This window comes from Ictalurus furcatus, chromosome 11, assembly GCF_023375685.1.
Source record: "Ictalurus furcatus strain D&B chromosome 11, Billie_1.0, whole genome shotgun sequence".
NCBI classification, from domain to species: Eukaryota; Metazoa; Chordata; class Actinopteri; order Siluriformes; family Ictaluridae; genus Ictalurus; species Ictalurus furcatus.
The window spans coordinates 21,652,836-21,673,899 of record NC_071265.1 but is presented as its reverse complement, the minus strand read 5'-3'; the positions used below and the strand labels follow the sequence as shown (position 1 = coordinate 21,673,899).

Here is a 21,064-nt window from a genome sequence, read left to right as displayed (position 1 = left end):
TCCACTCAATCATACATAGAATTACAGTTTGAACTGAAATACAGTGGGGGAACAAGTATTGAACACGTCAACATTTTTTTCAGTAAATATATTTCCAATAAGGTTATTCACATGAAATTTTCACCAGACATCAGTATTAACTCAAGAAATCCACACATATAAAGAAATCCAAACATTAAAGTCCATAAATTAAGTTATGTGTAATAAAGAGGAATGGCACAGGAAAAAGTATTGAACACGCTAACTGAAATTTATTTAATACTTAGTGGAGAAGCCTTTGTTTGTAATGACAGCTTCAAGACACTTCCTGTGTGAAGAAATGAATCGGCCGCAGTATTCAGGTGTGATTTTGGCCCATTCTTCTAAACATATTGTCTTTAAATCTTGTTCAGTTGGATTCACGTCAGGTGATTGACTGGGCCATGAGGCAAATGTGCTAACCACTAAGGCACTAATTATTATTATTATTATTATTATTATTATTATTATTATTATTATGTTACTCCATTGCTAGATATCTAGGTGAACTGCCCAACTCCATGTATATTACATAGCAGGGGTGCCCAGTATTACCTGTAAAGGTTCACTGTGGTTGCAGGTTTTCATTCCAACCCAGCAGGAGCCACACCTGATTCCACAAGCTTAATCAGTGCATTTTTGTCTCCAAACAACTATTAGGTGTGGATCCTGCTTGGCTGGAATGAAAACCTGCAGCCACAACAGCCCTTTGTGGATAAGACTGGAGACACACCTGCTGTATACTGAGTTACCAGTTTATTAGGTATACTTTCTAACTATCCCATCAGTGGAAAGTGACTACATAGGACCACCACTGACCATTTGAGTAGTGAACCACTCACATATCACAAAGTGGTATGATAGTGTGTGTGGTGCATCATTTGTATCATGTGTATCATATGTATCATGTGTTCCAGTGTAGCTGGGGTTTTTAAATGCTGTGTAGGACCTACTGTATATGTAGTATGTTTATATGCTTAACCTAGTTGACAGTTTATTAGGTAGCATTCTGGTAACTAATACATTCAACTCAAATTTTTATATTATTTTATATTATATTATATTACAATATAATGCCTACACAACTCTGTGCATGCTGTGTGCACTCAGTTACGAGTTTATTAGCTACCCCTTATAGCTACACTCATTGGCCATTTTATGAGATACACCTACCATGTAGGTGCCCTTTATGCCCAATTTGCAAGACATGGTCTATCTCGTCAGTGAAAAGGGATTACTGTACACAGGCCCACCACCACTGACCAAATTCTATTTGCGCAACAACTGAAACTGCAGTGGCAATGACTGTGTGTGATGGTGCTGATACCAGTGTATCAAGAGCTGCAGCGTAGCCGGGGGTTTAAAACACTGTGTAAGGATGTTCATATGTTTATTAGGCAGGCTAAAGTGAACTAGTATCTAGCTAATACATTGAACTCAGTGTATTATTATTATTATTATTGTTATTAAGAATAACAATAGTGATAAAGTTAGAGTATCAGTGGCAGTAGTAGCATTAGTAGGCCTATTAGTATTGTCATTATTATTATTATTATTATTATTATTATTATCATCATTATTATTAATAAGAAGAAGAAGAAGAAGAAGAATAGTGATATGGTTAGAGTATCAGTGGCAGTATTAGCATTACTAGGCCTATTGGTATTATTGTTGTTGTTGTTGTTGTTGTTATTATTATTATTATTATTATTATTATTATTAAGAATAACAATAGTGATAAAGTTAGAGTATCAGTGGCAGTAGTAGCATTAGTAGGCCTATTAGCATTGTTATTATTATCATTATTATTATTATTAAGAAGAAGAAGAAGAAGAAGAAAAAGAAGAATAGTGATATGGTTAGAGTATCAGTGGCAGTATTAGCATTACTAGGCCTGTTAGTATTGTTGTTGTTGTTGTTGTTGTTGTTATTGTTGTTATTAAGAAGAAGAAGAAGAAGAAGAAGAAGAAGAAGAAGAAGAGTGATCTGGTTAGAGTATATCAGTGGCACGGTCGTTGTGGTTACGTCGCGGCGTCACTGCCTCACTCTCCAGGTCCCCCCCCTGATTTTTGCACACGCTGTAAATACATTCTCCTTACAGCGACCAGACTGACATGCAGAACTTCTGTGCCTCCTCAGAGCCTCTTGGATGATCCACACTCGATCGGGTGAGGTTGGGGGTTTTTTCCCCCGCTATGAGGATACCATCGTGTGTTCGGACGTCATACGAGCTCAGGAGCGCTGGCTTCCTGCACCGCGTCTCGCCCGCTGCGCCGCTCCGTTTTCGCTTTTAGCTTTCCCCCGAGTTCCGCGCGCTGTACCGCCGCAATGATTAGCAAAGTGAAAAATGCCATGTCTTCGCTGGTAGGCGGCATTGTTCCGCACGGCCACCACCACCATCATCATCCTCAACAGCAGCAGCAGCTCAGCGGAGCGGACTCTCTGCCCCCGCGTTTCCCGTACGCGCGGCCCGACTTTCTGGAGCTGAGCAATGAGTTGGTGCAGTACGCGGCCGAGCACGCATCCCGGCCCGTCATCACACTCCGGAGAGACGCCAAGATGCCCTGGCGCACCGGATATGCAGAGTGAGTCGGAGATTATTTATGGTTCTTGCTCATGCACCTTCCGTTATGGGTCACTCATTCAGTGCGAGTGGACTGAATGTGTTTTAGGGTTCGGGTCGGTGATGCTGTGAGGCACATACATCACATCCAAGGGCAAACCTCAGCTCAGTGCGGTGTAATGCAACTGCGCAGCGGTACGCGTCTTGGGTACAGTGTTAAATTAACGTCTACGATCTTCATTTAAATTAATCGGGACCCATATAACCAGCGTAGGTATTCATTCAACACTGTTTTTTTTTGTTGTTGTTTTTTTTTGTATAGCGAACGTTATGCTCTAAGCCCCGTGCGCCATCTCTCTGTGTGTAATGATGACGTAGGCTGCGATCGACAGCAGGCTTGGCTGCATGGTGATCTGAGGCGTTCAGCAGCCTAAAGTAAACTGCGGCATATGCAGGCTTTTTACACCTCTAGACAGTGTACGAACACCGTGGTCTATCTGCCAGTAAGCGCACACACCACATCCTCTTTGCTTCAACTCAAAACATGAAAACATGAAAAGACAGAATCAAGTCACGTGATCAGGGTGCAGACTGAAAAGCTGCTTATTCAGGGTCCAAAAGCAAAGCAAGCTATTTTTTCCCCTTTTATTGATTATGAATGAATGAATGTGCCACCTGTTGCAATATCATTTAGGATAAAAAGATGTTCTGCACGCTGTTACAACAGTAGTCCTGTTGATAGGGGTTAAACAGGCTAGTGGAGATTACGCATAGACATGTATGAGAAGATTCATTAGGATTAACATGCCTTAATCAAATAGTGTCATTGGGTCCCTGCGTTTTTGTCATTAGTTGTTGTTTTCTTCAAAATAGCAATAGAACTATTTTCTATAGTATGCTGTGATGAGACAAGGCCACCATGTTAGAACTGTACCTTTTTCATTAGCAATGAGTTTTATTTCTGCAATCCTCTTAATGTCCACAGTTAGGATACACGGGATATATTTGTATGAAGAAAATAGGCATTTTCCTCTGAGACTAGCAGTGGTTTTCAGCCCATCCTTTGATTACCTCTGCCACTTCATATTTTAAAGCCAGAAAACAAGGTCTGAAATAGACATGAACTGCATGGACCCATCAGACCAGACTGAAAACCTGCCATATATTTGTGTACATTTTTTATTATTATTATTTTTACACAATATTAGTTTGTGAAACCTTACCCATGATTATGAAGATTGCAAAATTATGTGATGTATCATAAAGTTTGATGCTATTAGGTTATCACAGGTGCACCTTTATGTAGTCTTAAATCAGTATAGACTACAAATGAAACAATGTTTTTCAACCAATGATTTAGTTAATCTTCCTCAAGGTTTGAAATGTGCATTTTCAGCTCACCACATATGTAATATGTATATGGCTGTTTGAGTTACTGTAGCCTTCCTGCACGTTTAAACCAGTCTGGCCATTCTCCTCGGAGAGTCTTTCATTGACGAGGTGTTTCCACCTGCAGAACTCAGAGAAAGACTATGGATGAATACATCACCATGGCCCTCAAATATGTCTACCTTACCTGCATCTCTTTATTTGTTTTTGTTCAAAATATTCACCCATGCTTTGATTACAGGGGGCCCATCAGCATTCAGACAACTGAAATCTGCCAGTATCTTCACTAAATCTCAGGAGATGGATATAAATTGATCCAGATTCTAGGTTGAGGACCAGTGGAAGACAGCATGTAGCTTGTAATGGTTTTGGGGATTGGCAAAGCCATAATTGATTGGCCAAACCCCAAAACCATCAATGACCCTTAAAAATTCCGTTGGCTTGCAAATTCCTTGGTTACAAAACTCTCTTGGAATTCTCAAGATGACCAAGAGTTCCAGTAAATCAAGGAAGCTTTTTCCACTGCTCCAATCCTGATCCTGATGCTTCACTCATATACAATGTTGATGTTGATGCCGTTACCGTGTATTTTTCCTTTCCTGTAAACCTTCACTAGTTGAACACAACTACTACTACTGGTAATCTGGAAACAGGAATCTGTTAGCAGTAAAACTGGCCCTGGAAAAATGGCATCACTGGCCTGAGGGAGCAGAGCTAAAGTAGAGTTTTATATTATGACAGTTTTTAGAACTATTACTGAACTGACTGTCTGTTTCTCTTTTTAAATATGGAGTTAAGTGAGAAATAGAATTAAATGTTTTAAGACTATTCTAAAGAGAAATAGTCTTTTTATAGGCTTTTTATTATGCCACGTCAGGTGAGTAAACCCACTTTTAGCTATTGACCTCTAAGAAAATATATATGAGACTACATAGGAATCTAAAAAAAAAAAAAGCAGCGTATCTCACAGATGACTCAAGGCAGTAGCACTGACCTGCATTATTAATTATATCCTTGTTTTCCCCAGCAAAGCCGAAACCAATTCTGGCTGTCCTCCCCATGCCATTGCAAAACTTTAATTTATGCTTTTCATTGACCTCGCTTGCTACCTAATACTTAAATTGGTATTTATTTTTTAATTAAGTGTGTTATCACAGCATGTTGTGTACATGCATTTCCTATGCCCAGGAACAGAAATTACAGCTAAAAATAAATAAATAATTAAATATCAATAAGTCATAACACTTTAAAGTGACACTTCAGTGAGTAAGGGCATCTCATTTATAAATAATATTAACATTTGCAAATAATAACACTGATTTCATCTGTCCTTATTTCCTTCTCTTGAATCCTTTCATGGCATCCTTATGGTAAGGGAGCCAAGAAGTGTTTAGGGAAGCAAGGAAGAAAAATGAGCAAGAGCAAGTTCGGAAATGAGAAGAACACGTAGTTTCTGAATTTCATGAATGGCACAATCAACACAGGCAGGACTGATTACAACTAAAATCTGTGAACTTCGAAATGATGATACCACCCATTGGAAACTGAAATTGGCAGATTCCACTGTCATATTCTGATTATGTGTGAAGCCCTAATGAATGACGAAGCTTGCTTAGTTATAAAGAAAAAAAATCACAGGGCATCACACACACATTCACACCTAGCAAAGAAAATTCATGCAATCACCGAACATTCAAATCTCCACATAGGATTGAACCTTGGTCCCCATATATAGTAGGAGTTTAATGCAATGGCACTGTCCGTATCTGTATAGCTCCAGATATTCATACCTGTGTCTGTTTTCAGATTTAAAACCAAAGTGGGTGTAGCATAAAGCAGAAGGATTTTGTTTTGTTTTGTTTTATAGAGATATGTGCAGGACTATTTAAAAAATTCTGCTAGTACAGTTTTTTTACCTGCCCCATGACATTTTCTAATTAATTTAGTTGACTATATTCCCCATAATATAGGCCTAAAACAAACTAGTTCCCTGATTTAAACCACTGTAACCTTAACCAGGCAGTTACTAAGGATGAATTTTGAATAAACACTGTAAATGTATCACTGTACATTGTTTATATTCACATTAATGAATGTGATCTTTCTTTGTGCTTTACGCTTCAAATCTGAAATCAGTGTTTTGCTAAAACATTGTGTGTGGTCAAAGTACTATGTATCATGTCTTATCACGTTGCATTGTAGCTGTATTTCTTCCAGTGTTCTGTTCCAAACATATTCAGACCCAAAGCATAACTACCACCCGACCTACAGAACACACTACACTACACACTAAGCATGTGAGGCTTTCTAATAGTGGCTCGAATGATGTGATTCTGTAGCTATCAGTCACATTGTGTTAATGGAGCACTTACTGTTTGTCCTGTAGAGAGTTAAATCATTGATCTGCAACATGATACATTAATTTGTAGGCTATTGTCTAGATCAGAAGACATCTATACAACATTATCTTCAGTTCTCCCTATCTCCATTTACTGTCAGCCTAACAGGAACGGGAGTGGTGCTTGATGTCATCGCTGAGCATCCTACACTAAATAGCAATTCTGTGAGCCATTTGCGCCAAGGGTTCTTGACTACACTACTTTCTAGTTTCCTAAAATACTATATTTAAGTACTCAATTGTGATGTGCAGATTCTTATACACTTTTCTTAAGAAAACACTGACTACTTACATTTGAAGTCATCTAAAACAGGAAACACTTATTCGAGTTTTGTCACCTCTTAGAAGAGTTTCGTCACCTCTTAGAAGATACCTTTTATTGCAGAATACTTATTTGTGGACTCATAATGTTTTGTTTATATTATATTATTTGTAATGTTTTATTTATATTTTTGGTACAATTATCAGGACTTATCAAATTTATCATATGATATATTTCTAATGATACTCACTGTTTTGTGATTCATTTTAAATAAATGGTGGATTAAAATGTGGCTTATCAGACTTCCTTTAGACAATAATACCCAACATTTCAAGCCCCCAAATGTTCTGCCTTTATTGTGCAGATGAAAGCCAATAAATTGAGCACTTGTACTGGGCTGTTGTCTAAAGAAAAATAATGTTGAAGCGGAAACCCTGGTTTCAGAAATAGTGTTGTTAGCACTTGTGACCTCAGAAGAGGAACTTGTAGACAGCGGTTCTACTTCCTCATTTGAGAGCAGCTCGCATAAGGTTAACTGGGGACCAAATTAATTGCTATATAAGAAATTCCTGATACAATCCTCACAAAATGTACTTTATGATATTATATAATGATTGACATGTTGGTCTATGTCAATGTCAAAGTTTGAAGCAGAAGCCACAGGTATTGTCTCTGTTTAGTTTGAGTTGAGTTGTGTTCTGTAATCTTTAAGCAGTCTTTTTCATTTCCCTTCTGGTTAAACTAGAGTGGATTATCATCAAAGTATGACAAAATAACATGGATGATCTAGACATGGGGCGCACGGTGGTTAGCACGTTTGCCTCACACCGCCAGGGTTGGGGGATTGACTCCCACCGTGGCCCTGGTTGTGCGGAGTACAACGGGTACTCTGGTTTCCTTCCCCAGTCCAAAGACATGCATGGTAGGCTGATTTGCATGTCTAAAGTGTCCGTAGTGTATGAATGGGTGTGTGAATGTGTGTGTGATTGTGTCCTGCAATGGATTGGCACCCTCTCTGGGGTATACCCTGCCTTGTGCCCGATGTTCCCTGGGATAGGCTCCACGTTCCCCATGACCCTGAAAAGGATAAGTGGTATAGAAGATGGATGGATGGATGAATCTAGACATGTGAATTTGTATAGTATGTCTGTGATAGGGTAGATGAATTGTGACTATTGCTAGTGTCAAAATAAGTGAGTACACGTTAATGGCTGGGGAAAATAACTGTATTATCTCATACTCACTTTGAGGAATGTTTCTGTTTAGTTTAGTCCCATGTTGATTGATGACATAAGCAGAACATAGTAGTTTTCTTTCATCACAGCTCTGCCTTTAGAGGATAGATACGATAACGATAGATATAGATCATATATCGCACAGTGTGTTATAGAATTTAGCCGAGATTGTATTGGGTGTGTATCTACAGTGTGACAAGACTAATGTAATTGCACAGAGTAAAACGGACTTCAGATTATTTTTAATGATTGTCATTAAAATGTGTGTTAGAGATATTTTTTTTCCCTTTTACTTGTACAAAGCCCCCCCCCCCCCAAAAAAATATATATATATAATTTGACACCAACTTTAAGAAACCATATTTCACCAAAATTACTTTATTTTTTAAATTTTGCCTCAGCTACCTTCCGGCAATGATCACACTGAGCCAACTGTGTTAACGAACATAGCTTTAAATGCAGTCGATCTGTGTACAGATGTCTACAACCTTAAATTTCCATATGCGGTGAACGTCACACTTTGATTAAGGTAGATTAAGGCTGTAGTGAAATGAACATAATCCTAACCAATTCAGTTTGTATACTGATACTGGCTGTTAGAATGGAAATCAAATGCATTTTTTTCCCTTTTTACTTTTGGGACGAAAAAGACTTTAAAATGCTATAACATTACTTGTGGTTGAAATACTTGAAAAAAGAGAAGCGCATGTCATTTCGAGAAAGTCTATACTTTTTAGATCTATATATATAAGATGTGAAAGATGTCTAAAAATGTCATAATCTGAAGGGGTTTCCTCATTCCTTCGGCATTGAGTGCAGAGATGCTATTTCCTGAAAAGTATGTAAGCAGCTGAGAGCTTTTTGAGACGGTGTTACATCTGTTTACTCATAAAAAGGAAGTAAGCTTTACATAAGAACTTACACTCACTATAGTAATACATGAAGACCTGCAAAGAGTTTATGAATGCAGCAGTGAAGGATATTAAGAAGAGGCCAAGTAAATTTGCATATCAATAAGGATTCATTCAGGGATCCAAAGCCACATACAGAGAAATTACTATTTAATGCAGTTCATAAAAAAAAAAGAAAAAAAGTTATTAATACAGCCTATTTGAAATACTTTTTTCAGTATGGTATGTAAATGAGACCTTTTCAGATTAATATTTTTAATCACTATCAGATCCAGTTGCTGTTAGGCAGGGATCAGGTTTTTCAATGCACACTGTCTCTGCTAATGTGCTTTATATGACGAGTTCTCAGTGTGGTCATTTTTATTGCTTTTAACAATCTTTCAATGTGTAGTTTTCTGAATATATCAATGCCCTAATGCTCCGTTCTGTTCAACTTGATTTTATTTCCAATGTATTATAAAGTTTTAGCAAGGCTACCTGAGGATATGTAGCTGAAACATTGATATGATGATGTGAAGAATTTGACTACACAAATAAACTTTCTCTCTCCATTTATCTTAGGGTGATAAATGCAGGAAAGAGTATGTTGAATGAGGACCAGGCCTCATGTGACGTGCTATACGTGAAGAAGCTGACAAGCAAACAGCAGCGTGCCTCCGTGCTTCTAGAGGACAGTGGGGTAAGATTTACTAGCTCTCAGACCAACACAGTTTGGCCACAGAAAGCAAGTTCATCTCAGTTTCAGGTTCAGGTTCCTCATTCAGTTTCTCACATTTGGACTGCAATTTTATCTTGCAGTTCAACTTCCAAAATAGTTTGTAACCAATAATACTGTATGTGTATAATAATCTTGGCAGTACAGTGCTCAGAGAACACAGGCAGACAGTTATTTGTTCTTTTGTGCTTTTATTTATTTGTATTGTCAATCAAATAAATCAACATTGTTATGTATAACCTATACTTAATACACACACACACACACACACACACACAGATGTAGTTGTCCTCCACCTTCCACACAAACCTTGTGTTCAGGTTTTATATATAATATGATTTATTATATATATATTAAAACTTAACACTTAGACCACTTCAACACACACATACACTGTATTTTCCATTGCAATGGTAGCCATTGATTTGTGGATTTGTGGTTTTGGGTCTTACTACTAGCTTCATGTCTGCTTTTCCAAGCCTAAGAAAGACTAAAAAAGGTTTTAATCTCCTGAGTTGCTGTTTGTTCAAGTCCTCCTGAGAAGTTTGTATTTCAGAGTTGGTGTACCTTCTCTTAATTAACTACAGAAAATAATACCGCAAGCTTTTTAAACTATACGTCTAGAAAATGAAGAACAAAGAATGTGCATCAGGTGTGTTTTACTTTTTTTTTAAATCAATTTATGAAGCCACTGTACACTTTAGCGTTACATATTATATTGTAATTGTACAATGCTATCGTATTTTGTGCAGGCAGTTAGCTTGATTTATTGTAAGCATTCAATTTCAACAAATTTACCGTCAACTACAGACATTGCATCCATTGAGTCCACCATGTTTTCTTACTGACACGCCCCCAACTCAAGTTTCCCACTCGTAATTACGACTTTGTGGCGGCATTCATGTGCGTTCAACTCATTAATACGATCTTTCTGACGTGGCTTGAATGCACCATTAATTCCTTCAAGTTACATCAGGAAGTCTTGAATTTTGTAATGTAGCATGTTTGCCACTATATAGGAAGGGGCAGTGCAGATACAGTTGTGCTAATAAATTTACATACCCTATGCAGAATCTGCTAAATGTTTAATTCTGCCCTAAATAAGGTATTTCACATGAGAGATGTTTAAATATAGTCCACAGCACACAATAATAACTGAATTTGCACAAATGAACCAGTTCAAATGTTTACATATGCTTGATTATTAATACTGTGTGTTGTTACCTGGATGACCAATGTCTGTTTTTATGTTTTGTGATAGTTGATCATGAGTCCCTTGTTTGTCCTGAGCAGTTAAACTGCCCACTGTTCTTCAGAAAAATTCTCCAGGTCCTGCACATTATTAGCTTTTCCAGCATCTTCTGCATATTTAACCCCTTTCCAACAGTGTCTGTATGATGTTGAGATCCATCTTTTCACACTTAGGACAACTGAGGGACTCGTACACAACTATTACAAAAGGTGCACACATTCACTGATTCTCAAGAAGGCAACACACTACAGTAAGAGCCAGGGGAATGTCAACTTTTAAACAGGATGATTGGTGTAATTTGTTATTATTTTCTTTAAAGATCTTATTTTTTCATTTAGTACTGCACTTCAGATGCTACATAAGATATTTACATGTTTCCCAGAAGACGAAATAATAACAATTTACACAGATCAGAGGTACAACACTGCTTTTAAGATCCAATAATTAACCTCATGTATGCTTTTCTACAGTTGTGTTGCTTATTGTAACTATTAGTAAGATGAACCTTTGAACCCTGTGACAACTCCTTTCACAACCACATTTATCATAAAATCACACCTTTTTTCTGACTGTGTACCTATTCTCCTTTCCTTTCACACCACCACCCATCTTTCTCTCTCTCTGTCTACAGGACACCACAGGTATCCCCATGCATTTCTGGGGTGTATTTGATGGTCATGCTGGCTCTGGAGCTGCCCTCATGGCCTCCAAACTCCTCCATCGTCTCATCCGAGATCGTTTGTGTGAAGTAGCCCATCTTTTGGAGAATCAGAGCAGCCCACCACCCATCTGCCTAGCTAAAAATGGGAGTCCCTATCAGGCTGAGCAAAAGAAGGGATCCTGCATGGATGCAGAAGACCAGGATGGTCCTGCAGATCCCATTGCTCGATTCCACATGGAGAAGGTTGTCAGTCTGGAAAGCCTGGTTATGGGAATCATAGAGAATGCCTTCAAACAGATGGTGAGACCATGATGTTCCAGGCCTTAAAATATTTGACACTGAGTCAAATATTGATCACAAATATACAACCAGTACTGAACTAGTGAGCGTAATCAGTTTAACCCTTTCAGGCCTACATTAATGTCATGAAACTTTGCATAGGTTGTACATAGATATACATAACCAGCCAGACCAGTTACTCTTGTCAGCCAAACATTCCAATTCATCATGGCACATCTCAAACAGCCAATACTATATACGTGCACTTTTTAGTCTTCTTAATAAGATACTTCAATTCACTCTGGTGCAACTTTCCAGAGACAAAAGATTTCAAAAACATCTAAAAAAAACCAAAAAAAAAACCCTGATCGATACTCAGTGATGAAGCAAGCAGTCCACAATCCAGCATAATAAACTTCATGCCTTTTTTTTAACCAGTTAGATTTTTTTAGTCTGTAAAAAGGAGAAAAATGAGTTGTGTAGTTATCCAAATACAGTATCTTTAGTTTTATCTGGACAAAAACCTTCTTCTCTCACATAAATAACTATGACGTGGTGATGCTCACAAGACGTCAGTGAATTATATCAGATTAGCTGGTCTAATAGGGTTAATCAAATATCTGCTCCACTATTTAGCCAATTTGTGTTCACTGTGACAAGCTATATTGATCTCTGTGAACGCCGTAAATGTTTGTTTTACAGCCTAGTCAACATAATTGGACAGTGACATAAATTTTGATCTGGAAAGCAAAAATTTGTCTCTGCAGTTTAACAGATTAGATTAGATTAGACACATGAGGTGAAAGTGCAGAATATCTACTTCAGTTATACTTCAATTATAATTACATCACAAAATCATCACAATTAGTACTTGTTAGTAAATCCATTGCTGAAATATAGTTATGTTCTCTGGTGATGTTTTACCAGGTATGTAACACAGGTTCTTTTTGGCTCCAACACCAGTCACATTCACATTGATAAGTAATGCAGTTTAACTGGGAGATACTGCATGGCCATGACACCATATTTCATATTTGAGTTGATATACAGTATTTTGGTTTATCATTTTAACTGAAAATGAACTGTTTAGAATATTGCTAAAAAGCACCCATGTAGATCTGGGCACTTTTTAGCAATATTCTAAACAGTTCATTTTCACTTATTATTTTTGGCAGTATTTTTTTCACATTGTCAATGTGATTAATTAAAGCAGTGTCATGACGGGCTGCTTTAGTGTCAGTGACAATTATATGGCTGACACAATGAGAGACAGAAGCAGGATTAAGGTGGAAATGCCACTTCATTCCAGTCATTTTCTTAGCTCTCTTGTACATTCATTAAGGATATGGCAACACATAGGCAGTTTTTTGTACGTCCTGCCATCTAAAATGGGAGTGCCATCTTTAAAAAAAAAAAAAAAAAAGAAGAAAAAAAAAAGCCTATAATACTTGATATGGCTATGTCCTCTAATAAAATCTCACACTGTGTGCCTTTTTCATTACTTCATTCTTCTTTAGAGTAATTGTTTTATTTGAAATGTTCTAATGAGTCCATGTCACACAGAGCAGCAGTACAGAGCCAAAACCAAAAGGCTTGGCACGATTACTTACAGACAGCACTGTGTATTTTTGGTTAGAATAATATTCTGCTGTGTTTTCTACGAAGGACGACCTCATTGAAAAGGAGAAGGCATCTTACAGCATTTCTGGAGGATGTTGTGCCTTGACTGCTGTGCATTTGTTAGGGAAACTCTACGTAGCAAATGCAGGTGACAGCAGGTAAGAAGATTACAGAATGAACCGACACTAAAATATTACAAATATTTACAGTCTTTAAAATAATTATCTAATTAAACTATAACATTGTTTTGTAATTTACTGGGATGCAATTGACAAAAGTCCTATTTCTATAATATTTGTTGAAAGAACTATACACTTCTAGGCATTAAGGATCTACTCTTTGTATTTTAGAGCCATAATTGTTCGCAATGATGAGATTATTCCCATGTCTAATGAGTTCACACCAGAGAGTGAGAGACAACGGCTGCAGTACCTGGTGAGTTTCTCACCTGCAGTACCACAAGTGCACAGATCAGTTCACTGGTAATTTTGAATGAAAACAAAACAAATTCATTTTTTTTAAATGGAAATGTTATCGCAAATAGAACCATACTAACATGTGCATTTTTTACCAAAGCTGAATTTAAGATGATATCATGATTTATTCCAACCTGATGTTTTGATAGTCAGTGAGTGGCAAAAAAAAAAAAAATGTACTGAGGAATGATAATTTTCAAAAGTCAAGAATCACTGCAGGCCTGTGTCTGGAAGATGTTGAACAAGAGTGTATGCTCACCAGGCTAAGGTCTTCATGTAGATATCTTCCTCTCTGAAAATGTTTGATTACTTTTTCAAAATCCTTATAATAACAAACTGCTTCATGATCTTTACGGTGTTTATAGGGATTCCTTAAACCAGACCTGCTTGGGAACGAGTTCACACACATTGAGTTTCCCCGACGCATTCAGCACAGTGAGCTAGGCAAGAAGATGTTATTTAGAGACCACACCATGACTGGGTGGTAAGTATGTCTGAGTGTGTGAGGTTGTACAACTTTAGCTGATTATCTGTAGACAATCCAAGCATTTTTACTAAATCAATATGTGAGATTATGGTCAAATATTCCACATCTGTGTTAGTGATGATGCATTTTAATTTCTTGATTACAGGGCATATAAAACAATTGTTGAAGATGACCTCAAGTTCCCCCTCATTTATGGAGAGGGGAAAAAGGTAATCAATCTAAAGGAGCTATATACTCAATCTGTAATAACCTTTATTAGTTTAATGTGCTTCATATCTTATAAGAACACAAACTAAAGGAAATTATATAGAGTTATTGCAGCTGCACTTTTATATTTGTTCCGTTGCTCATTCAGTTTTACTTGTCAATTTCCTCCTGAGATGTTTACCATACTGTGTTTTTTTAATATAAGTGTGTGTGTGTGTGTGTGTGTGTGTGTGTGTGTGTGTGTGTTCATAGGCCCGAGTCATGGCCACAATTGGAGTAACACGTGGTTTAGGAGACCATGATCTGAAAGTTTACAATTCAAACATTCATATCAAACCATTCCTATCCTGCTGTCCAGAGGTAGGTTATAATTGTGGTTGTAAAGTTATCATTTAGTGTTTGGCACTGACTTTATCCACTTGTGCCATCTTTTGGTCTCTTCTGTTAATTAATTTTGAGAATCTATTGACTCAGGATGATTTAAATCAAAGGTTTTTAGGATTTTTAAAATATGTAACACAACATCTTACATGCTCAGTCAAGGCAAAGATTGTGTTAGCTTTGTACTAATTTCCTCTTTTGCTCTCTTGTTGTATGTTCAGGTGAAAGTATACAATATTTCAGAGCACAAGCATGGCCCTGATGACGTCCTTATTATGGGCACTGATGGATTGTGGGACGTGACTTCTGACAGAGAAGTAGCAGATGCAGTGACAAAATTTCTGTCCTGCTGTGAGCCTAATGACCCAATGAGGTACTTTTAACCTTTCAGCTCTTTTTCCTAAACTGCATACATACATGTATAAGCAAGATAAAGATTGAACTATTTTTATTTTAAGCCTGACTTCGTTAAATATTCATTCATTGTGAATTCAAAATTAATTGACCACACCACTGAGCAGGTGACACATGAGAAATAAACCTTTACAACATGTTATACTCCTTCAGAAAAGTAATACACTTTTCAAACTGAAATAATATGCAATAGCACAGCCTACTGCATAATGAGGACAGAGAGGGAGAGACAGGTGTTTACTATGTCAGAGAGTAAACTTTGTGACTATAAAAGTCTCCACTACTCTACAAAGACTTTCTACAAAATTCTGGAGCGTGTCTATGGGAATTTGTGCCCATTTGGTCAGAAGAAGGACTAGCTAACAATCAGCATTTCAGTTCATCCCAGAGGTGTTCATTTGGGTTGAGGTCAGGACTCTGGACCACCGGAGTTCTTCCACTCATCACTCCAGTATCTCCAGTTTCCATTGCTGCAGAATCCAGTGGTAGTGTGCTTTACACCACTCCAGCTGATGCTAGGCATGGTGCATAGTGATCTTAGGCTTGTGTGCAGCTGCTCAGCCATGGAAACCCATTTCATGAAGCTCCTCACACACAGATCTTGTGATGATGTTGCTTCCAGAGGCAGTTTGAAACTCTGTAGTGAGTGAGAACAGGTGAATTTTATGTGCTTTGGCACTCTGTGGCACTCTGTGGCCTAACTCTGTGACTTTGCATGGTCTACCACTTTGTGTCTGAGCTATTGTTTCTCCTAGACACTTCAATGTCACAATAATAGCACATACAGATGATTGGGGTGGATCTAACAGGCCAGAAATTTCACAAACTGACTTGTGGCAAAGATGACATCCTATAACAGTGCTATGTTATAGTCACTGAGTGCTTCAGTATGACCCATTCATGCCACTGTTTGTCTATAGAGATTGCATGGCTATGTGCTTGATTTTATGCACCGGTTAGCAAAGGGTGCACATACATTTGATCATACAGTGTAATTCAAACATGAAAGAAGCTACTGAAAAAAACAATTTCAGACATTTGACCTTGCTGTGACCTTTACCTTGTTTGGCTCAATACCAAAATCTAATCAGTTCATCTGCTGATTCCAATGATGATTTCATATAAACACTGCAAACATAAAACCACTCGTTCTGGAGATATTACGCTAACAATAATCTCAGACAGATAGACAACCCGAAAAAAGTAATGCCTTCACCATTCAGTGGTGGAGGCATAAAATCAAACCCCGCATTTGCAAAGACTAAAAGCACAGTTGAGTGGGTGTGATGCATCAGTAGCTGTCAGTGGTTTTCATTTCTCCATTTAACATCATTTCCCATTATCAAATTTATATATTGAAAATATATTCTTATTTTTATATATTTTGTATATATATATATATATTCCTACTTTATATATTCTTATTTTCTCTTTGTGAAAGGTATACTTTGGCGGCTCAGGATCTCCTAATGAGGTCTCGTGGTGTTCTGAAAGAGCGGGGTTGGAGGCTGCCCAATGACAGACTGGGATCAGGTGATGACATAACAGTGTTTGTCATCCCATTGGCTGGGGCAGAGTCAGAGACATGACAAGGCAGCTCAGTTCTTCTCTGGTGAGCAAATCAGGACACGGCGCTAATTCGTGCCGGCTGAGGAAGGGGTGCAATACCAAAAAATCCATGCTAAATTGAGCTGAAGGGAAAGACATATGCATTGCTCCTCTTCCTCTGACTTTTCAGAGGAATCGTGTCGACTCTTACCTCTTCTTATCAAGCCTGGGATAACATCATCATTAAGTGCCACTCTTCTCATTCAACATTTCTCACAGATTTACTGTGAAAGACTTCAGAACACACAAAGCCGCTGTGATATAAACATATACTCTGTAAGTCTATTTGGAGAGATAGAGAAGAAGAGAGATTAGTGCCAGGTAAATAAACAGGGTCTTTTATACATGACCCGAAGAAAACAGAGGAATGGAGCATTGGTGATATGAGATGAAATCGTGATGGTTGAGAATGTATAGATGTAAGCACTTTATCTTTAAGCTTAAACTTATCAACCTGTAATTAAAACTTAGCAAATTAATCCATTTCCCGCAGCTCCCCTAAATGTCTCCAAAGAATGTGTCTATTTGAACACATGCATTTCAGTGACTTTGCAGTAGCTTTATTTAGAAACTAATGATCACCAAGAAAAGAAGGGAAGCACAATTTTCTCATTAGTCCTGACAATGACAGGGTCAAACACTTCTCCTTTGGAAAAGGAATAATATTATTGTGATTGAGGCCATTGTGTAGAATTGTCTTGTGGCACTTGTGGGCAGTGGTAGCTCAGTGGTTAAGACGTTGTACTACTGATTTGCAGTGTTGGGTAAGTTACTCCAAAAAAAATAAGTAATCCACTACAGATTACTAATTACTACTTTAAAATTGTAATTTGATTACATTACTGATTACTGCATGTAAAAGGTAATCAGATTACTAATTACTTTACTTTCAAGTTACTTTCAAAACCTATCAAACCTAAAAAATACACTACAATGTGTAACTCGTAGTTCTTTCAGTAATTTTAGCGTGTGTGAATGTATGAAATGATCAGAAAAAGTTGGATTCATCATAAAACATGCCTTGGGTGTTGTCACTGTTTTTAGGACTAACAGACCGATAAAATATAAAACTTTTCAAACTAGGCTAGTTTGGTGTCGCTAGCCAAGGGCACAACTAAGCTATGGGTTTAGCTGCTACGGTGCCATGCAAAGTACATTACCTTTCCTTATGCTCTGCTCATATCATGTTCATGTAAACTGGAACTCATACAGACATTTACACACCTTGCTTTCCTGCTCAGCATGAGAGGATGTTACTGCTTCAATGTCAACCCCTTTACTGGTTTAAAAAAATAAAATAAAATCAGCATATATCCATTGTGAGCTAGCGTTTGGAAGAATTGAGAGACTGTCAGCCAATAAGACTCGACTATTTCCACATATTTCCACGTCTAATTGGTCTTGCCTCCATTCACTGAAGATATAAAATTACAACACCGCTGTCTTCTTTTAATGACATTCAGTTATGTAGTGACAAACCACTCCAAGTGGAGAATTAATCGGGGCTAAGGAAAAAATCTTCGGGGCTACAGCCCAGGCCAGGTTACGCCCCTGGCAGCCATGCAAAACATGATTTATTTTAAAAATGCATTTTGCTTAATATTGTTTTCTTAACAAATTTTTTAATGCAAGTAACGTAATTTTATTGTCATCAGTAACTGTAATCAAATTACATATATTTGAAATGTACAATGTGCGTTACATTACAGTGTTATCAGAAAAAAATCACACGAATAGGCCTACAAAGTAACACGTTATACCCAACTCTGCTGATTTGAAGGTCGTGAATTCAAATCCCTACTGCCAAGCTGCCACTGCTGGGACCATGAGCAAGGCCCTTAACCCTCAACTGCTAATTTGTATAAATGAGATAAAATGTAAGTCTCTCTAGTGTCTGCTAAATGCCATGAATGTAAATGAGATATACTACTGTAACCCACACCTTGACAAAGTTCTGGAAAATAGAGGCCATCATTTCAACTCTTGCACATTTGACTAAACCCAGGTTCCCTAACTCTCCACAAAGCCATGTTCACAATGAACCTAAAACTTGCAAGGAGGTGGATTTTTGATTATAATCAAACCCAGATGCATTATTTGTGCACACTAATTTTCACTTAAACTGTAGCTTTTTTTTCTGAGCCAAGTATAGAAGCTTATTATATATTGAGAATCCCTATTAAAGCAGCTTTTAGTCCAAGATCAGCACTTATATGGAACCTAGAAACCTACCATTCATGATGAATTCATTATTATAATGTATTATTACTATAACTTTCACATGAGGTACCATATTTGTAAAAATGGGTTGAAAAGGGTTTTAGGTGGCAGCTAGCTTCCCACCAATAATGTTTTAATGCAAACACATTTCAACATTAGAACCAAGGTCCTGATCCTGAATTTTATTTCAATACCCCATGCTTAAATTATCTTGAACAACCGATTGTGAATATATCTGAACATTTGAGTTGATGCTGACTGCTAACAAACTTTGTTTTTTGCTATAACATGTTTAGTTGATTTGCTGACTGTTTTATCATTTGTCAAGCTGTAACACCTAAGCAACTGTGATTCCTTCAAAATAAATCTCCCATCTTTGAATAAATTATTTTCTGTCTCTTTGCCATGAATTAGATTCAATGTGCTATTTAAAATTCAGCTGATGCTAACAGATAGCTCATTGTCATATTCAATATTGAAGATTCTGCACTAGGAATAGTTGTTTAACGCACTTTATACATTCAGGTATAGAGTGTAATTACTGTAAAGTAATTGGACACACTGTAATTACTGCACACTGTGTTGTAGTGAACAGCACAGACCGTTAATTCTCCGCCATATGCCCAAATCATTTATAAGTATATTACTGACTGTTTACAGCACTTCAATTCAAACAATAGCTGACTTCATAAGGATACCTACTACCCAGTTGTATTACACCAAGCTAAACAATGTTGGAACTCGTGTGTCAACAGGTTAAATAAACCCATGTGTTTAACCCTCCTATTATGTTGGGGGGAGGAGAGTCACATCCATTATGTCAAAATGACTTCCACAGTTTAAATACACACACAAACAGCAAAGAACAGCTTAAAACAGTAAACCTTTATTATGGCTTGTCCGAGACAAGGCATAAGAAGAAATATTTGCATATAAGTTCATGACCCCAAATGAGGAAAGTCATTTCAAAGAGAAAAAGAGATTAATCAGTATTTCAGACATCTCAAATATGGAATTGGGTCCAATTGACCCATAACATAATAGGAGGGTTAAACGGTTACATTTATGTTATTCATCATTGCAATCTGACAACAAAAAAAGGGGAAAAGTATTCTTAATTTTTTTCTTTCCAGGAGACTGAGGTTAATGACCTAACATGTCCAGTTTGAAATGGTGAAAAAGAAGCAGTGCTTCAGTCATTCACTGAACCTCATACTAACAGGTTGTTTACTTTAAATGCTCTGATCACAGTTCTAAACTGCAACCTTTGGTGAGTTATTCTGGTGGGCAGCAGATCTTCCACTTTGTCCCTTCTGTATTTGGTGGGAGCTGAAGCCATGGCCTCTGGAGTTTACTATTGTGTTTACAAGCATGGGAAATGTAGTCTAGTTCTATTTCTTATTCCTTCATTATTTCACTTACAAGTAAGCAGATAAAATGTTTAGAGCTGATTTCAAGAGATATGTAAGAGAAGGGAAGGAACTGCTCATGATCCAAAGCATACCACCTCATCTTATGGCGTGGGCATGTATGGCGGCCAGTACAACAGGTTCCCTTGTAGTTATTGATGATGGGACTGATGACAAAGGCAGCATGAAGAATTCTGAATTGTATAGGGCTATATTATCTTCTCAGATTCAGCCAATACTTCAACCAAAAACTCACTGGATGGTGCTTCATAGTGCAGATGGACAATGACCTGAAGCAACTCAAGACTTTTTTTTATATAAAAGAAGTGGAATGTTCTGCAATGGTCAAGTCAGTCACCTGACCTGAATCCAACTGAACTGATCAGGAATCCAACTGAACATGCATTTTGGCATCAGGAAAAACTGAGGGCAAAATTCTCAAGAACAACCAGGAACTTAAGGCAGTAAAGATCTGGTAGAGGAATATCAGGGAAGAAACCCAGAGCCTGGTGATGTCTATAGGGTCCAGACTTCAGGCAGTCATTGACTACAAAGAATT

At 37.5% G+C, this 21,064-nt stretch overlaps 1 protein-coding gene across 1 annotated transcript; it reads left to right on the top strand.

Moving 5' to 3' along the window:
- Positions 1 to 2,164: 2,164 nt before the first annotated feature.
- Positions 2,165 to 20,787, top strand: ppm1j (protein phosphatase, Mg2+/Mn2+ dependent, 1J). Its single transcript, XM_053636758.1, has 10 exons — positions 2,165 to 2,603; positions 9,338 to 9,455; positions 11,375 to 11,704; positions 13,349 to 13,461; positions 13,654 to 13,738; positions 14,145 to 14,263; positions 14,412 to 14,475; positions 14,726 to 14,833; positions 15,076 to 15,227; positions 16,710 to 20,787. Exons 1-10 carry the CDS (start codon positions 2,347 to 2,349, stop codon positions 16,855 to 16,857), a joined length of 1,494 nt encoding a protein of 497 aa, XP_053492733.1. The 5' UTR covers positions 2,165 to 2,346; the 3' UTR covers positions 16,858 to 20,787.
- Positions 20,788 to 21,064: the final 277 nt, after the last annotated feature.